The following is an 18,163-nucleotide window of genomic DNA, read 5'->3' as shown; positions in this document are numbered from 1 at the left end:
GTCCGAGTGATTGAGACAAACACAGAACATAGCAAATGGTCATGACAAGTGCATACAAGCATCTGGAGCCACGAGAAAACTGACAAGTGCAAAAAGTGATGTGTGCAAACAGACCCTGCCACTGATGAACTTGTCAACGATTTAGATGGTAGTTGTGTATCTAAACATATAACTGCAGATTATGATACTCCACTCTAGCACTGGACACCGGAGCCACCCAGGGCTGAGCGCTCAGCCCCCTCACGTTACTGCTATACACCCATGAATGCAATCCCCGATTTGGACGCAGCTCTCTGAATGACACCACCATCATTGGCCAAATTTCAAAGTTTCAAGTTCTTGTTAATTTTTACAGAGGTGCAATAAAGAGCATCCTGACTGGAAACATCACAAACTGCCATGGGATGTTCACGGCCCAGGACAGGAGGGCTCTGCAGCAGGTGATTAAAGCCACTCAGCACATCATCGGTACGCATCTACAGAGCATCAGTGATATTGGTGACGCGCCGGCGCAGAGCCCAAACGATACTACAAGACAGCCACCGCCTGTTTACCTTGCTACTGTCTGGCAAGTGATACAGAAGTATCTGCTGCCATACCACCAGACTACATTATTTTGTAAGCAGCATGAAGGTATTACAGCTGGCATCTTGTTGCACAACCCTGTGTTGTAAAATGATAAATAAATAAACCTTGGACCTTGCGAATATGAGTGTTTGGAACACGGACAACATACAGCAAAGAACTGAATGACGCTGCAGGCTTGGATTGAAAAGTTTCTATGGTCGTTTTCATATTTCCCACAGCCAAAACTGGTCATTGTTGTACTATTGTAACTGACAAGAATTTGAGCTGCCCAAGAGAACCACGCACTGTGAAGGATTCAACTACAAAACCTTTAACAGCCAACAGTCAAGCCTGCGGGGGATGAGAGTTCAATATGGAAAATAGATTTTTGTAACTAAGTGTGTTGTCGTTGCAGATGTTTTGTCTTACCGGCAGAGCTGCTCTTGCGCAGTTGTTTCTGTCTGCGTTCAGTGCAGCTCTCACACAACAGTTTGTTGTTGCCCATCAGCAGTTCCACAGAGGTGAACTGGTGGAGGCAGGACTGGATGGAGCACTCCTTGGAGCTGGGTGTGTAACTGTGGGACAGAGCCTGGAAGGCCCCCTGGTGGTGTTGATGGTGGAGGTTATCTCGTGACAGCGTTTCTCCCTGCTCCTCTGGTGAACAGCGTGTAGAAGGAGAGCAGTCGGCAGAAGAGAGGCCAAGGTTGGCTTTAGACACTGCAGTAACTAGCTGCTCTACGGCGCCACCTTGCCTCATGGAGGAGGGGGAGGAGGCAGAGATGGGCGTAGGAGATGGAGTGAGGGTGGAAGTGGACGATGGGGTGGACATGTGCCCGTGGCTGTGGCTGAAGGAGGAGGTGCGTGGTGCCCACTCGCTCTCTGAGGCCTCACTGTCAGCGTCATTGCTGCTGTCCTGAGCACCCGAGTCTCTTTCACTGCCATCTGATAGGCTGATGGCAGCAGCCATCTTGCAAACGGAAACACCTCGGGCTGATCCACCAGCTACCCCCTCCTCTTCTGGCCGCTCCGCACTGCAGCCTGCTCCCTTCTCCTCCACAGAGCTTGAAGATCTTCTGCTTTGCTGCTTCTGGAGGAAAGAAGAACAGATATATTAGCCCCTTTCAGAGAGGCAGACTCTGCCAGAACTATTTTTTACACGGCTCAAATATGAATACAAACATTCACGCTGCAAGTCACAAGAGCTCCACTGGTTTTGTAAGTAAGTCTTGCTTTGTGCTTCGATTGGTCGTAAGGATACAAAGAGGATTTACAGGGCCAGGCTTTGTCTTCTTTCATCACACACAGAATGAGAAAAGATAGATCCTGACATGAAATGAATAAAATGTCTACATTTGGCCCAGGCATTCAACATCGCAAAAATATGTATGTATCAAACACAGCCCTACCTGTCCGCTCAGCTTCTTGGTGTTCCTGTTGACAGAGTGCACTGCAGAAAGGACCTGGTCACTGTGAGTCATGTGGGTGTCCTGCTCCCGGGTGCCCTTCCCCAGCCTACCAGGGTTGGTTGGTTTTGATATCTGAGCACGACAAATAAAGCATCATCTGTTCTAAGTGGAACCACAGACAGCATGCCATGGCAATGATCAGCTGTTTTCAGCTGAAAACAATCAAACAAGTGCAAACATTTACTGATGCTTCCTTGCTAAGTTAGTTATACTGTATGAGAGTGACATTCATCATCATCCTTTCATATTATTTGCACTGATTTTCTAATGCACAACTGTAGCAGCTCACCCTCTCCTCTATGATGGGTAAAGAGATGTCTATGAATGCCTCCTTCACTGTGGAGATCTGAAAGCAAATGAAAAATGGACTGCATTTATATAGTGACCACTCAAAGCGCTTTACAACACATGGCTCATTCACGCTCATTCACACACACACACACACACACACACACACACACACACACACACACACACACCAAAGACACAGGCACTGTGACCAATTTGGGGTTCAGTGTCTTGCTCAATGGTACTTCGATATGTAATCTGCTGGAGCCAGGAATCGACCACCAAGCTTCTGATTAATAGACGACCTCCTGAGTTACTGCTACAGAGAGTCAGTGTCAGCATATACATTCATCAGCTTCCTAAAGAGTCATAATCACAGCCAGTTGCTAACAATAAAGTTGTATTTTCAACTAGTCTAAGTGGAGATGTGGGAACCGGCTGTTTCTTTGGTTTTGCCTTTCCAGCTCCACACCTGGTGCTCTCTACCGTCAAGGATATTCTTTAGTTTTCATAGTGGCAGTTGCTTTGTTAACAACTCTGAGCTCCCACATTATATTGTAAATGCCTGCTGCAAACAGTTTGAGCTGGTCCTTGAATTGCTTTTTTGTTGTTGTTTTTTTTTCTCTTTCTGTTGGCTTCTGTTTCCTCTGACTTTAGTCCATCATTATGGTTGTGGGTATCAAAGTCAAACATGTTACCTGGATGTAACAGCTGGAAGAGAAATAACATCTTAATGTTGGTTAGAATCACTTCAGATGAGTGATAAATATCTGTCAGCTTATAACCTGTGGAAAATATTAGTGTTGGTGGAAATGGTGTGGCAATCTGCTGTGCTTCCTGCAGCACTGGTTTAAAGCAGCAGCAAAACTAAATGAAAAATCAAGAAAGGTGGAAGGAGGTAGAAAGCGTGGACTTGTCGACTCTGCTGTGCTCCGTATGTCTTCCATTGAGGACAACACACTGAGCCATGCCTGATTGGTTCACACTGACTTCTCACATCGTTGGCTATAGTTCACCCACATACACTTACATGCTCACACTCCTCACACATTATTGTGTTGGTCAGCTCGCCTACAAAGATGCGGTCAACGAAGTTCATCCTTACACCTTCCTTCCCGTATGCTAGTGGGAAAGAGAGACACAGTTTTCAGTTGATTCCATAGGTGCATTTTGTGATGAATAGTCTGTCAATTCACCCCAATAAACCATTCAATAATAGTACTATCACTATAATACCTGCAGTCAAAGCTGAGAACTAATAGTATGAACTGAGCTTCTCGGGCTAAAAAGTGCAGGTGCAGGAGTACGTTTTGACATTAAAATAACAATTGCGTAGATGGTCTGACTCTTAAGTGTTACAAGTGAAACACAGGCCTTTAAATCAGGAAACGGAGTCCTTGCCTAGAGAGCCTAGGACAGTTAACAGGTATGTACCTGATGACTGACTGATTTATTGATAATATGAACAACAATTAGCAGTTAACACTGACGTAACACAGACAATACTGTCTTCAATCAAAGCACCCACTGCCTGATAAGTAACTGAGCTGTGTTGCCATTAACTGCCACAAGATGGGGCTTTTGATCTTGGCTAGCTATCTACTGCAGCGCGCATACGAACCTTTGACTTGGCGTTTGGTGTCCTCGTCTGCTGTCTTCTCTGTGGGATTGTTGAAAGCCCTCAGAATTCCTGCTTTCACCCTCTGAAAAAACCACAAAGAAAACTATGCAACAATGCAGACTTAAAGCTATGTCCCCAGATGCTAAACAAATACACCAATTCCACTCATGTTTTTTCCTTTCTCTCCATTACATCCATTAGTGAAATATCAAAATCTAGCCTACAGCTCAGTTTGACAGGTATACCTATTATAAGCATCATTAGTGTAAAATAATTATTGTGCTTGTCTAAAAACGTTAACATGTAAATCTCTTCATTAACTGTGGTGTGTGTGTGTGTGTGTGTGTGTATAAATTCTTCACAGGGCCCTCTTATTGAAGGTGACATGGTCAGTGAGTGTGTTGGTGAGAGAGCTGTGAAGAGGCACAGCCACAGTAAAGCACCAATCAATAGATAATTGGCCACGGTCTATGTCTGCGGTCGAGACCAGTCAGCCCCCATTGTGCCGAGACCCGTGCACTGGACTGGCTATTTAGGTCAAAAAGTCCTGTTAATCCCAGCCTGACCGGCCTGCACCCCACTCAGTCAGCACAGTCAGACCAGGCTTAGGCTCTCCTACTAATTAATTACCAGTAACCCCCATCCTCCCTCTCTCCCTCCCCAATGTAACAGTGTGTACTGTCCCACACAGTATGGGCTGTAAGGGGGGGGGTTGCTGGTACAAGGGTGCAGGGGTGGAAACTAAAATGAAGACGGGGCAAAGAAGGACAGTCCATGCCCTGAGAGTGTAATACCTACCGTCTCAGCTAAATTGGTGATAATTGACTGGGGCCCAATTAGCATATTTAGATCTCTGATACTAATGGCCAATCAACACAAACACTTAGGCCTCTAAAAGGTTGGTGACACCGACTGCAAAAACACCAGTATCCCACTGTGACCGACACACACGCCCGCACATAAACACACACAGGACAGTGTGTGTGTATTATTTGTGTGATATTTATAAGTTACTCAAACGTGCCTATTCAAAATGAATATTCAGGTTGAGAATAAAAATGCTCAGTGTTTATAGAACTTACACTAACAGAACTTCAAAAACACATTTCATATTGTTTTTATGAAAGTTAGCAACTGAATTGATATTTCTACTCATTTAAAAATGTACTCAATTATGTATGTAGGCTAAAATGCCACTGTATGTCTGAATGCGCTGGGCAGGATAAATGAGCTTTTGAGTGAATGAATAGAGGAGGCTGTACCCCTCCCTCTTTATGCACTGCCTTGATTGGATTGGGAGACAGGCTGATGAGTGAGTGAGTGAGTGTGCGTGTGTGTATGTGTGGGTGTGTGTGTGTGTGTGTGTGTAGGAGGGGGGCGAGGGTGACCCTCAAGCACAAAGGGACAGCCCTGGAGCTCATTCAGCAGCTGTGGGTTTCCCAAGATCACACAATGATGCCGGTCGTGCCACTTGCAAGTCCCCTAAGTGGCACAACTGTCAGTGTTCACAACTTTGAATGGGAGCAGAGGAGCCCAGCCCGAGGCCCCTCTTGGGTCTGGGGCTGACCACTAAACACACCCGCTAACTTCTCCTCCTTGGTTCACACAGCCACTGGTGGGGCCACAGGGGGCAGCTCAGCCCTGCAAAGGCTGCTGTGGATTCTCCTAATTGCTCTGTGAAGGGTTTTATGGGGGGAGGGGGGGTTTCTCTGTCCTTGCCAAAAACATGGCACCATAAGGTTAAAACACAAAAACTGGCCAGCCAAGCAAAAAGAAGATATTGGTTCTGTGAGAGCACACAGCCACCCACAAACACACAACTAGATTTCTTACATTATGACTACACTCGTCTAGGATGGATTTTAATGGACAATAAGTTCGTGCAAGCAGAATTCTGTTAACTAATCGTAAAACAGCAGTTGAAGACTAGGCATAGGACTGGTGTTTTTACACCCCAACTTAGGAGTGAATTTAAACAAAGATGGTGCAACCCAGTACTGGAAACTAAAAATAATCCAGTTGAGGCAGAACAATAGATTTCTGGAAAACTCTTCCACTGTCACTAGTTGGGAGAAAAACGCTATTATGATGGCAGTTCTCCTCCGATTTTTATATTTCTTTCAGTCATTCCACCATATATATCACAAAGCTTTTTAAGAAATTAGACTCTATCATACACTGCTTTATCTGGCAGCATAAAGCTGTGCATATAAGCAAGAAACACCTGTGTAAAACCAAAAATGAAGGTGGCCCTGGTCCTCCAGATTTTAGATGTTACAACTGGTCTGCACATTTAAACACTCTGGCTTTCTTAAGAAGTTGGAATTTCACTGAGGGCACGGCGGAGGACATCCTGGCCTGGTTTTCAAAACAGTGAGCAGTCTGTCACACAACCTTTCCCCCAGTCTTTCTGAACAGGACAAATCTTTATATGGAGGGAACCTCCTGGTCCAAATATCGAGAAGAAATCTAATCAAATAAGCACCACACCTTTAAACCACCCAGTGTGGGCTCAGTGTTTGCTCAACATTACAGCAGGTAATTAAATACAGGTGTATCTGTGTGTGTGTGTGTGTGTGTTTGTGTGTGCAGGATATATTTAAGCTCACTTTAGTTTCCTCTACACGTATGGAGTCCATTAGGTAGTGCAGAAGCTCCTGGCTGTCTTGTTGTTGGTAGCCCTTGAAGCGCGGAGCCCTGGAAAAAACAAAACACAAACACTGATGACAGTCAGAACAATAGAGAGAATCTTACGAAAATAAGGCGAAAGCAGAACATGGTTGAGACAGGACTACCATTGACTGACAATACAATCTTTGCCATTGTTTAGCAAAGTTATACATTTGTGCAATACATGTGATAACAGGCAAGCAATGTTCAGCAGGAGTGAATCTCTATGGTCAAGAAAAAAAGCTCAACTGTTTGTCCTCAAAAATAAAACCCACACAAATGATCAAGTCAAAAGGAAGAAAATCACTACACAACAAGCAACTAAAATCCATGGAGAAACCTGAAGAAAGGAGAAAACTAATACCAACCTTTTTCAAGGCCTTTCCTATGTTGTATCTGCAAAATCTTCCCTTTCATTAAATGAGGTGAGATTACTGTCACATATCAAAACATTAAAAGGAAGATTTGAAAGGTTGACTATGGCATTACAGCTGAAAAATGGGACAGCTGCAAGCACTGTAATCAATTTAATCAGTTATTTGACTGATACATAAGATCCTCTCCTCACATAGCTTTTTTTCCTATAATACATAATTATTCTATTACATAAAATCATTCTATAGATTCAAAGGTAAAAAGGGTTAATCCACCACCAACCATATATACCAAATTTGGCCAAACACAGAGATCATGTGACAATAATAGTGCAGTGCAAATTGGTATCTCAGTAAACGTACTTTTTTTAACATCTGTTGAAACAAGTGGGACATCAAATTGTAGCTCATAATATGTTTAACAGTTGTGCTGAGAGAATGGCTATACTGACATCTAAAACGAGTGATGAGGTTGGGGCAAAAAAAAGGTCGTCATATTCAAATACAGCAATAATGCATCTGTCACTTGATCCAAATAAGCTGCCAATGTGCATTTATGCTTTCACGCATGCAGAAAGTGAGGTCCCCTGGTATTACTAGTCCCATGTGAATAGGGCTAAAGACACAAAATAGTGAGCAACCACAGCTCTACCATCCTGGCAGTCAATTTATCAGCTTGACATTTTGCTGAGCATTTAATTGGCATTTTGTAGATGGATGTCCATCCTAGCCATTAATGCCAGAGTGGTTAGAGGGAAGCCTCTCCTTGGGTCCGTCCCCTGGCTGTCCACAGTAAAGCAGATGTGAGGACAGATGCCAAGGGCAGATGGGCAGCCAAGGCTAGAGCCACTGCAACCTGTTGGGCCGAGCCAGCCACATAACCACAGGACAGGTTGGTCTGACAGGCACAACACACACCGAGAGGCCATATTACCGTTTTTTAGAAGGCGTCGGTCAAATGCTGAGGGTGTTTGGAGGGCGGGGGATTGGGATGATGAGTTAACTTTTTTCCTTTAAAAAGGAATTAAAATCACCAATACTCTGATGCTACAAGTAGCTGGTACCAATCTGATAATGATTTATCAGCACTTATACATAGCAATACTATTCACAGCTGTTTCTTTTTCTTACTATCCTAGTGTTGACAAAATCTGACCACAGCGTTTTGCTGCCAAACATTAATGCCATTCATAAACCTACTAAATGGAAGAATTCACTTAAAATGAATCCTTCCTCTGAGACATGCTGATGTTAGGCCTAAGAATGGATGGCCATGGTTGGGGGAGAGATGGCCAACCACCTGCACTCAACACAGGTCTTAACCGGGGGGTCTAGCGGAGCCGAAAGTCACCCCCACCCACCCTCACAGACACAATCTCTGTCTCTTATGCCCTTTTCATGCAGACACATGGGGAGGATGGGTAAGGATGGTAGAAAGCACATATGTCACTTATTCGGCAGCACTAAAAATGAACAGCATGTGAAGGAATGTCCCCCTCTTGCTCTGCGAACTCATCTGTCGATCTCCCATGAGAGAGACACAGAGAGAGAAACACAAAGCAAAACAGAGAAGGAAATGAGTGAGACAGTGAGAAGCAGAGGTAGTGCAATATAGAGGGGAAAAATGAAAAGCTTGGTGAGGATCAGTGGGAATGAGGAGGTCTGGAAGCTCATCCCAGTGGAGAGAAGCAGAAGGGCCCTGTAGCGCTGCTCTCAATCTGGCCAATGCAAACAGCTGCGGTGCTAACACAATTAATAGCCGGATGAGTTAGTACCAGACACAAGGCCACACAAGCACCCCCTCTCTCCAAACACACAGACGTATGAGCAACACAATGTACCCGCACACAGTTCACATATTAAATTCATCCTGCATTTACTCACACATTGGCATAAAAAAAGAAATATGACTCAATAATTTACATTCATGAAAAATTTGTGTTACCGTACAAATATAGAGGGCTGTTCAAACAAAAGACACACACATATTTCACCTAGCAGCAAACATGTCCGACATTTGTTTGATGCCATCCCTTCTACATTTCTTGCACTGATTTGGCTGATTGTATCATTTATCTTCACAAATAATTAAAACTCCTACCTCTCCCCCAGGCTACCAAGTTTATTTGGAATACAGTTTTCAAGAGTGAAAATGAAGGTCACATCACATTACCACTGCTTGGAGCCTCATGCAGAAATTCAAAGCCAGAAGATGACAATGGCACTACGCTTATAGTTTAATTTCACCCTGGAGAAAATACAAGTGAAGTCATACTTCTGCATGCCACGTCATGAGATGTTGGCATACTTCAATTAGTGTCATGGTTTCAATTCCAAATCCAAAATCAGTTATCAGTTTAACTAAGCATTACCCCAAAGACAATGGGCAAGTTTTTAACTTTCCACATTACTTGGTGTGGTTACAGGTTACATTAGAAAAAGACCTGTTCAGGACTGATACAGTCACTGTTTATGGATATGTCAATCTGTGAGGCAACATGCAACTACAGTATATCTAAAACTGTAGACTGTAGAGTAATGATAGCAGCTTAGTCCTGCTATTTGTTTGTTTTGGGGATGTTCACAGTCCAGCAACTCCAGCCTAACGTCCATTACATTTGCCAAATTCATGGCTTATTCCTCATATCCTCAAATCCCTCTCTCATAAAAGTGAAGCACTCTGTTTCAAAATACAAACAATACAGCATAGCCTAACTCCATCTACTGTATTGCTGAACAAAATATGTTCTTCTATCCTAAGCATCCAAATAATTCCATCCAAATAATAATAATAATAATAATAAGTGATGTCAGAACAAAAAAATATTTTTATTAGCCTACATTTTACTATCTTTAAGTCCATGCTCTGAGGCGAATGCTGTTCTCTTGTATACATTACATTACACAAGTTTTAAAATGGGTCACATGGAAACAACAGCTGGAGATGGACTTCTCAGTTGACACATTTTAAGCATTACCATTAGCTTACATTAGCAAGCTATACTTCTGAAATCTGCTAGTGAGAGGAAGAATGCAGGAGGATGCCGTAGTAACACTGCGTAACAGGGACTTTTTATCTCTGTCCTGTGACAGTGAGCACAGTACAGGGCTTTCTAGTTGCTTATATGCTTATCTAGCCACATTATGGCAGAATAAAGAAACTTAATAACCCCTTATAGCATGCACTTCCCTGTGACAGCAACAATGTGCTGGCACTGAGAGAGACTCACTTCCCACAACAAACCTGCTAGTCTAAGTCACGTATTGGGGTTTGGAACAACATGGAAGTGCCTAAAAGTGCAGGTCCTCAGAAGGCCACTAGAGGCTGGCTCTAAAAGCCAGTTAATCCCCATAGACCCCCATATTAAAATGCTTTACAGCAAAAAGACACGTTTACAGCCTACTACAAAAACAGTTTCGGTCTTTAGCTAACGGGTATGAACGCTTTTAGTGACGGCTAACTGCTAGGTTTCATTTGGCCCACATCAACTCCACCCATCTCTTTGCCCATGTTTGGAATAGCCAAGAGTATGGTGGTGTCAGGCACTGCCAAGGTGGTGATGGCTAGAACCACTGTTATTGAGCTTCACAGCGGCTTTTCAGAAACCTATGGGTGATGTCACAGAGATTACATCCAGGTCTACGGTTACACACAAAGCCACCTTCTTTAAAGGGGGGCTGGCAGCGTTTTACAGGTGAGAAAAATCAAGCTGTAGTGAAGTATACCTCTGCCATCTAGTGACTCTTTTTTTTTTACTTGGATGCATGGATGCAATAATGATTTTGGTTCTGCTGGCATTTTTCCCTGTGAATGTTGTCTGTATGGTTTTGCAGGATTCAGATACACTAATCAGCAAAATCCATATGAATTTTGGAAAGTTTTCTACTGCTCAACACTAGCAATGCCACAAGTACTGGACAAGTAAATAGCAGCCTTAGGAGATGATTTATGGTCAGCTTCTTTGAAAACAATGTATTCTTTAGCAACTTGTGCTCATTTGCACAGGTTTCTCTCCTATTTTTTACCTCTATTTTGGACATAAAAGGGCTATCAACATTCCTATTTTCAGGTTTCCTAACATTCACAGGTAGACCAAAGTGAATGGATTCTAATTATCAGATTGTAAAGTTAGAATCCCTGCACTGCGGCTCTCCGCTCAGCTTATCTGCACAACCAATATTTGTATTATTATTATTATTTTATTTTATTTTTTTTTTTTTACCAACAATGAGTATCTGCTTCTTTTCTTCAACATGAGAGAGGTCCTCCCTGTGAGCAGACCTGTATGCCAGGCCTGCCTCATTGTGTGTGCACTGTATGTCAGTGTAGATATGTGTTTGTGTCCTGGATGCCAGAGCACTAGATGGAATCCATTGTTGTCCTCTGATATTTCTATCAGTATGTACGGCTTCTCATAAAGGCTTATGCACCACATTTGAAAGATGTGGGTATGTGGACATTTATTCACAGCACATGGATGGTGAATACAGCCAGCATCCTTTTCCTTTTTTGCAATACAAGAAAGTGTCCAGTGGCTGTCCTGAGAATTTAATCAGTCTTTGAAAGAAGCAGGTGCAGACGAAAGCCTCTGTGTGGCCTTTTTGTCCAGCTTATGCATTAGACATGCAGAAAGAGTGCATTCCAATAGATTGATGGTGATAATAAGCAGAAACACTTGATAAATGGTAATTTATAATGCCTTTATATTGACAAAAGCGGTAGACAAGACCACCACATTCAAGAGAAGGCAGACATCTGTAAAGCCAACATCTCCAGATCTCGGACACAGACACCAAAGACGGACAAATGGCACTACAGGAAAAGTGACTATTCTATCTGGCTTGAGTTCTAATCTGAGCTGGACTCAAATATTTGGACAAGTTTCACTCTGCACATCTTAAAGCAGCTGTTCTAAAAAGCTGGAATATCCAAGTTGGGCAGACTGGTCAAGTCAAAAAGACAGTTTCTGATCTGTGTGACCTGAGTCTCCAGGTGTCCAGGCAGAAGAAGATATTATTTGAGTCCTTAATTAAATGCCATTTTTCCATGTTTTGCCACTATTGACTGGCTCTGTAGTAAAACAAGGTCTGGTTACAAGCTGGGACCCCCTCTGGCACCAGATAGAGAGTGTGGTGCTGGCCACCCAACCCACATAGACTGGCACTGGTCCGAACCCTGACCAGAGCCCTGGCAGGAGAAAGGGGCAGTGGGATACTCAGCTGGTTGAGGTCAAATGCATGTGTGCAGACACGCGGAAACACGCATACACTCATGCAAAACTGGGCTCAATAGGGCTCCAGTGTTGCACACAAACACTCAAACTGTCCCTGATCTGAGTCAAAAATCCTCATTAATCTGCCTGTCAATGAGAAATGGAAAAGCATTCTCAGCCCTCACAGGCCAAGGGCAGACCCAATCCTCTCTGAGTGACAAGAGCTTGCAGTGACAGGTGAAGATGATAGGCTAGATTCTCAGAGTGTCGCCATCATAAAGGTCACTAAAATGGAGAAAAATGTCCCAGTAAACAGCAGCAGTTCTTGACCTTGCCCTATCAGCTCAAAGCTTTAGACCCGACTGAATATAGACATGTTGCTGTGTGGAGATGCATGTGAGAGTTCAGAACACTACTTCAATAATGTACACTTTGTGGATGTTAGACAGAAAAGCACATAAGTAAATAAGGCCTTGAAAGTGCAATAAATCTCCAGTTCTTCCATGTCATTTAGAACCCTCAATATTAAAAACTCCTTAAAATCATCATGATCATTATTTGGTAAATCAGAATTTCCTCAAACTTGTTAAAACAAGCAAGATTACAAGGTATCACTTATAAGATTTAGTGACAAATTTGTCTTATCTATTCATCTTTAACAACGTGCTTCAGCATCTCTGCTACTGCACCTGTTTCACAGGCTGGTGGACATTAAGCACACTGTCCCTCTTGAAGTAATGAGAAAGAATATGGGTAGTCTTTTTTCTTTGTGTGTGTGCATTTGTGTTGGCAAGTACACAAATATTTATAAATATTACGCTTCTGTGGTGGTGCAACTAGTGATTCTCCTCATTAGTGATTAATCTGATATTTCTTTTTGATTCATGTATCTTTAGTCTGAAGCTTTAGTCTATAAAATGTCAGAAAATTGTGAAAAATGCCCATCATAATTTTCCAGAGCTCAAGGTGACATCTTCAAGATTGCTTGTTTTGTCAGACAAAAAGTGCAATTCCAGAGATATTCAATTATATTATAGTGGTATACACGTAGAAAAGCAGTAAAATCCTCACATGTGAGAAGCTGGGGCCAGAGAAATACTATTCTTTTTCATAGAAAAAAGTTATTACAAACAAGAAAGTCTGTTAGAGGACAAAGAAATCCCACACAATGTCAATCTTGATTTCTTGGTGCTTTCACTGTCAGAGATTTTGATCTGACACGGCCTTTTTGGTGCAACGACTTTGTTGAAATTTGTTATCTGTTGGTATCTTGTTTTTAGTGTTACCACTACTTGGAATCAGAGAGTATTTTCAAGAAATTAACAAGGTCACACAGAACAAAGCCACCGTTTTTCTTGGCAGAAGATTCAAGAATTTTAATCACCCACATATGCACAGACCTGGACGCTTGCAACTCCTGTGAAGATGTAAAGATTAAAGTAATCAAAAAGAGTTAAATGATCAACAGTGCGTGGGATTTCTTGGTTCTTTAATAATATCTTTTCTTAGGAAAAGTGTTGCAGATTGATTTTTTTTGTCAGTCAACTTATCAATTGAGCACTATCCCTGTGCTTGTTTGTTTGTTTTGTTCTTTCCCATCCTTCCGTAGCACCGAAAAACTATGTGAGTGGATATTAGGACTGCATATCAGTGTTTACTGTATGGATGTACAAAACAATTATGTACTGGCCTTAAAAAAAAGTTCACTTGTGGTATAAATGTACCATATGTGTAATGGGTACTGAGGCTTAAAGTCATTTCACTCTATTCAAATGCATGTCAGTGGAATAGATTAGTCCTACTTTAAATTAGACATGTATGAATGCATAAAGGTGTGAGCAATGCTTCCTGTCTGAATGCACAATTGCCTGCATGTTTGTTGCAGGCTGAGGTGGTACCAGGTGAGGTGGCAGCCCACATACACACACTCCCGCACAACACACTCACAGAGGCCTTTCTGATAAAAGCTAGGCACCAGAATAACTGTCAAAGCCGCACCAGAGATGTGCCCAGTCATCCGACATCAAATACCCTGGTCACCCACCTGCACTACTAAACAGTGCAAGACTCCCCCACTCACATACACAGATAGGGTGGACCCAACCAGCAGTGCACCATGCTCAAAAAAGAACACAGCCGACCAAACATTCACACTGTTCATAAAAGAGAACAAAACAACTGTGAAGTTCACAAACGCAGGGCTGTTTCTGCCTGTCACACAGCCTGTTAGACCTTGCTCTGGATCAACTATGACACAGGTGGCACAGCAGTGCGGCAAGTAGCAGAAAGAAAAATAGCTTGCTGCTGCTGCTACACATTTAATAAGGCGCTGTGCCTTTGGTGTGTTTTGTGTATGTTGAGCTCAGAAAGGTATTCAGCTGGGACCAGGTGCTACCTGGGTCTGGCTGGTGAACGCAGTTACTGCAGCACTGAGGGAATGAAAGCAGGTGAAAGCTGTGGCTCCTGTGTTGTAAACTGCTGCTGTGATGATAGGAGCACTCCAATATCAACAACTATGGAACAGTTTGATGACTCTACTGCCCCGAGATTAAATATCTGTATACAGAGTCTGAAACTGGTGTATCATTGTGTGTGTGTGTGTGTGTGTGTGTGTGTGTGTGTGTGTGTGTGTGTGTGTGTGTGTGTGGGTGGGTATGCAAATTGAAGAAGAATAGCGCCTTACTTCTGGCAGAGCTGGTTAAAGAGGATTTTGGGATTGAGCGGGCCTTTCCCTGGTTCTTTCATGCTCTGGAGGAAAAGAAACATGGCCGCAGTCAGGGGCTCTGGACTCGGCAGTGTTACTGTCAATGGACTCTGGAATATGACGAGACCAAATAAAAGTAAGGCATTTATTTCCATATTTCAAAAGACATTAACAAAACAGGATCCAGCTATATCTATAACTTTTTGTCCACATACAAGTTAGAAAATAACAGTTTTGAACAACTTACAGTTGATTTTGTTCATTTACTTATGGAAAGTTGCCAAAACTACCAATGAGTTCTATATTTAATCAGTTTCAAATTCACTAATTAATTGGTTAATACTTTCAAGAGTTACTTCTTGTTAACTTTAAGTTAAGTGTTACTGATCTAATGAATACAACAGACACAATCATAACAGGGTCAATGGGTCAGACAAATCCAGCATTAGGATGATCATTTCAAAGCAAAGTCATTCGTATTTGTTATTGTTTAGTTTGGAGACAACTAAGGCTTCAGGAAAGCAGAAGAGATGGACAGCAAACTGTACCAGATTGGTCTCGACAGGGGGGCAGATCCTCAGTTTGTACCCTTTCTCCTTCACTTCCTGGATGAGGTCGATGAGCATGTGTGTCTGAGACAGGTTCTGCATGGACAACAAAATTATTGACCATTTCAATGCATCCATGGATGAATGGCACTGGCTAAAGGCATTGTTCAGGTTTGCTATAAGATCAACAGAGCAGCGGAGTACTATTCACAAGATGAGTGGATCATCAAACTGTTTGTATGCACTGATTTTAGCATTCATCAAATGAAGACAACAACAAAAAAGTTAGAATCCTTCAAAGATATGAAACAGTATCCACACTTAGCTTTGTGCTAATTCAATGTGGTCAATTAAAATACCCTTGTGAAATGGTACCTCCATTTTAGCAGAATTTAAGAAACCTGTGGCGAGTTCATTATTCTGAAAGAGGCTTTCAAATCTATCTATGATCTGTGATTTTGAAATGTGGAGAAGATCCTTGGTGAGGAGATGGCCTGAAGCAGTCATTGTCCCTTCATGTTAGAGAAACATCTTTTCCTTCCCTTTCAAGAGATATTTGTTTTGTCACATCCTGGCAATGAAGACAGTTGCTATGGAAAACGCACAATGGAGCTGGCATTGTGAACGCAGACACAGCCCATCCTCTGACAATTATGTGTTTTCACCAGAAAGATTGCAATTTTCAAGGAGACAATACAAACAGACAGGGAGAGGGAGGGAAAAGCATGTAAAGCGCACTCACTCAAATTTCAATCAATGAGGAAGGCCCTGAGGGTGATTAACAAAATGGCGGAAAAAAACAGCTTCATTGTTGAGGAGGCATGTCAGTTTTCAGTCACCATGACACGACCAAAAAAAGACTGGGGAGGCTCTATAGCCGTACTGTATGGTGAACATGCTCTGCACCAACTGAGTGCCACTCGTGTACGGGCAGGTCAACGTGGGCAAACTGACACTGCATTTACTGCTGTATTGAATATACTTCAAAATGACCTCAAGGCCTAGCCTACACTCACAGTCAGCGGCAGACAGTAATATAGTCAGCTATAGGCCAGACCCCTAAGAATCTGCACTTGAGAACTGTTCATTCATTGCAAAGGCAAAAATGTGTACACTGATTTGTTAGCCTAATGAGTCACAGGGATTTCCATTCAATCACATGGTCTCTTGAGATAAAGCAATGACTTGCAAGCAGGTTACCTGTAGTGAGGAATTCATTTTAAACTTTTTCAAATTTACATGACTTTAATCACACCTACTTCTGTTATTTCCTGACGTATTCATTCTGACTAAATAGGGTACTATTACCTATTATCATACCTGTAATTTACCCTTGGGGATCAATAGGTACTCTATCTATCTATAACATAAGATATTTCATAATACATGACAAAATTCTTAGTAAAATGAGCAGTAGGTTGTTTTTTTTTTCCCTGTCACTCTTTTCTAAATTCTTGGTTCCTTCCAGAACAGCACAGAGACACATGCAGAGAAAATATTTATGTTTGAACTGACACATATAGTGTAATTATACCAACCTGCATAACAGCGTTGAAGAAGCAGGTGTTACCGAGGTTATTTATGCCTTTGACAGGGACCAAGGTGCTGTTGACAGCTGGACTCTTGCCTTTGGGCAGGTCAGTATAATCTGATAGTTCCTCTTGCAACTTGATGATCTTGGGTGATGCTCCTGGAACACAGAAAAACAAAACAGGTCATTGATGCACAGTAGTAGAAACTTAAAAACAGTGTGTGTTGGTAAAATGATTCAAGAGTTACAAGCCTAGAAATTACAGATGCAGTATGGAGATACGACATGTGGACAGTCTTTGAACTTGACAAACGATTCTGTTTCTAAAACCTGATTAGCTTTCAGGGGATGTCTGGTATCAAAACTTGGCGGAGAAGCTTCAAGACACAGCTGACATGGTGGCTGAGTTGAAACTTGGTTGTGATTGAGGGTGGAAGTCAGCCTTGCAGCTGGAAAATTCTGGCCTCTATTAAATTGGGATTGCGGCAGGACGGAGAAAAAAATTGGGCTTAGCCTTGAAGCCTTGAAGCGAGACTAGGGCTGGGAGCTGGGTGCTTGGATGGCAGCTGGAAGGAAAGCTGGGTCATTTGGGAAAGCAGATGACAGCTGTAGAAGTTTCCGCTGGTTAGTGAGGGGGGAGTGGGGGCTGGGGTTGGAGAGATGGCTCTCCAGAGCCAGCTGTTACTCCTGATCACCAATGAAAACTAACCTTAAACAGGAACTCAGACACAGATGGTCAGAACAGTGACATATAGATAGTCTGCTGGGGACAGACTGGCGTTGGGAAGGTAGCTGAGTGAGCTGATGACGTGCCAGCAGCTAACAATAATGCCAACACCATGACGACTCAATACCAATGACTGACACATTCTAGTAGTTACTAATTTGCTGATGAATAAGGAATCTGGAAGACAAAGATTATAGTACAAGGGGGTTAAGGCCCCATGCACACAATTTATTGTGTTCAAAGGAATGACATGTATTTAGCCAAAATAATTACCAATCAGCAAGACTAATGAGATTAAAGCCACAGCTTTGGGTCAAACAATCAAAATGTAAGTCTTGGCTGTGAAGTAGACAATGAATGCTTCACATTTTCTTAAGCTCTGAGCATTGGTTTATGTGCTACACACTATGCATGTTATTCAGTTTGATTTTTGATTCAAACATTTTTTCAGCAC

At 42.5% G+C, this 18,163-nt stretch overlaps 1 protein-coding gene across 1 annotated transcript in view; it reads right to left on the bottom strand.

Annotated features, from left to right (window-relative positions):
- Positions 1–18,163, bottom strand: part of usp45 (ubiquitin specific peptidase 45) — a 34,002-nt gene that overhangs the window by 3,664 nt on the left and 12,175 nt on the right. The window contains exons 6-14 of the mRNA XM_076737271.1: positions 16,990–17,141; positions 15,452–15,547; positions 14,883–15,013; positions 6,552–6,639; positions 3,943–4,024; positions 3,352–3,443; positions 2,323–2,379; positions 1,974–2,105; positions 997–1,654 (exon numbers count right to left, since the gene is read on the bottom strand). Of these exons, the coding sequence (XP_076593386.1) occupies positions 997–1,654; positions 1,974–2,105; positions 2,323–2,379; positions 3,352–3,443; positions 3,943–4,024; positions 6,552–6,639; positions 14,883–15,013; positions 15,452–15,547; positions 16,990–17,141 (1,488 nt within the window). The remainder of the gene's footprint in view (positions 1–996; positions 1,655–1,973; positions 2,106–2,322; positions 2,380–3,351; positions 3,444–3,942; positions 4,025–6,551; positions 6,640–14,882; positions 15,014–15,451; positions 15,548–16,989; positions 17,142–18,163) is intronic.

This window comes from Chaetodon auriga, chromosome 8 (genome assembly GCF_051107435.1).
Source record: "Chaetodon auriga isolate fChaAug3 chromosome 8, fChaAug3.hap1, whole genome shotgun sequence".
NCBI lineage: Eukaryota > Metazoa > Chordata > Actinopteri > Chaetodontiformes > Chaetodontidae > Chaetodon > Chaetodon auriga.
This window is presented reverse-complemented; position numbering and strand designations above follow the sequence as displayed.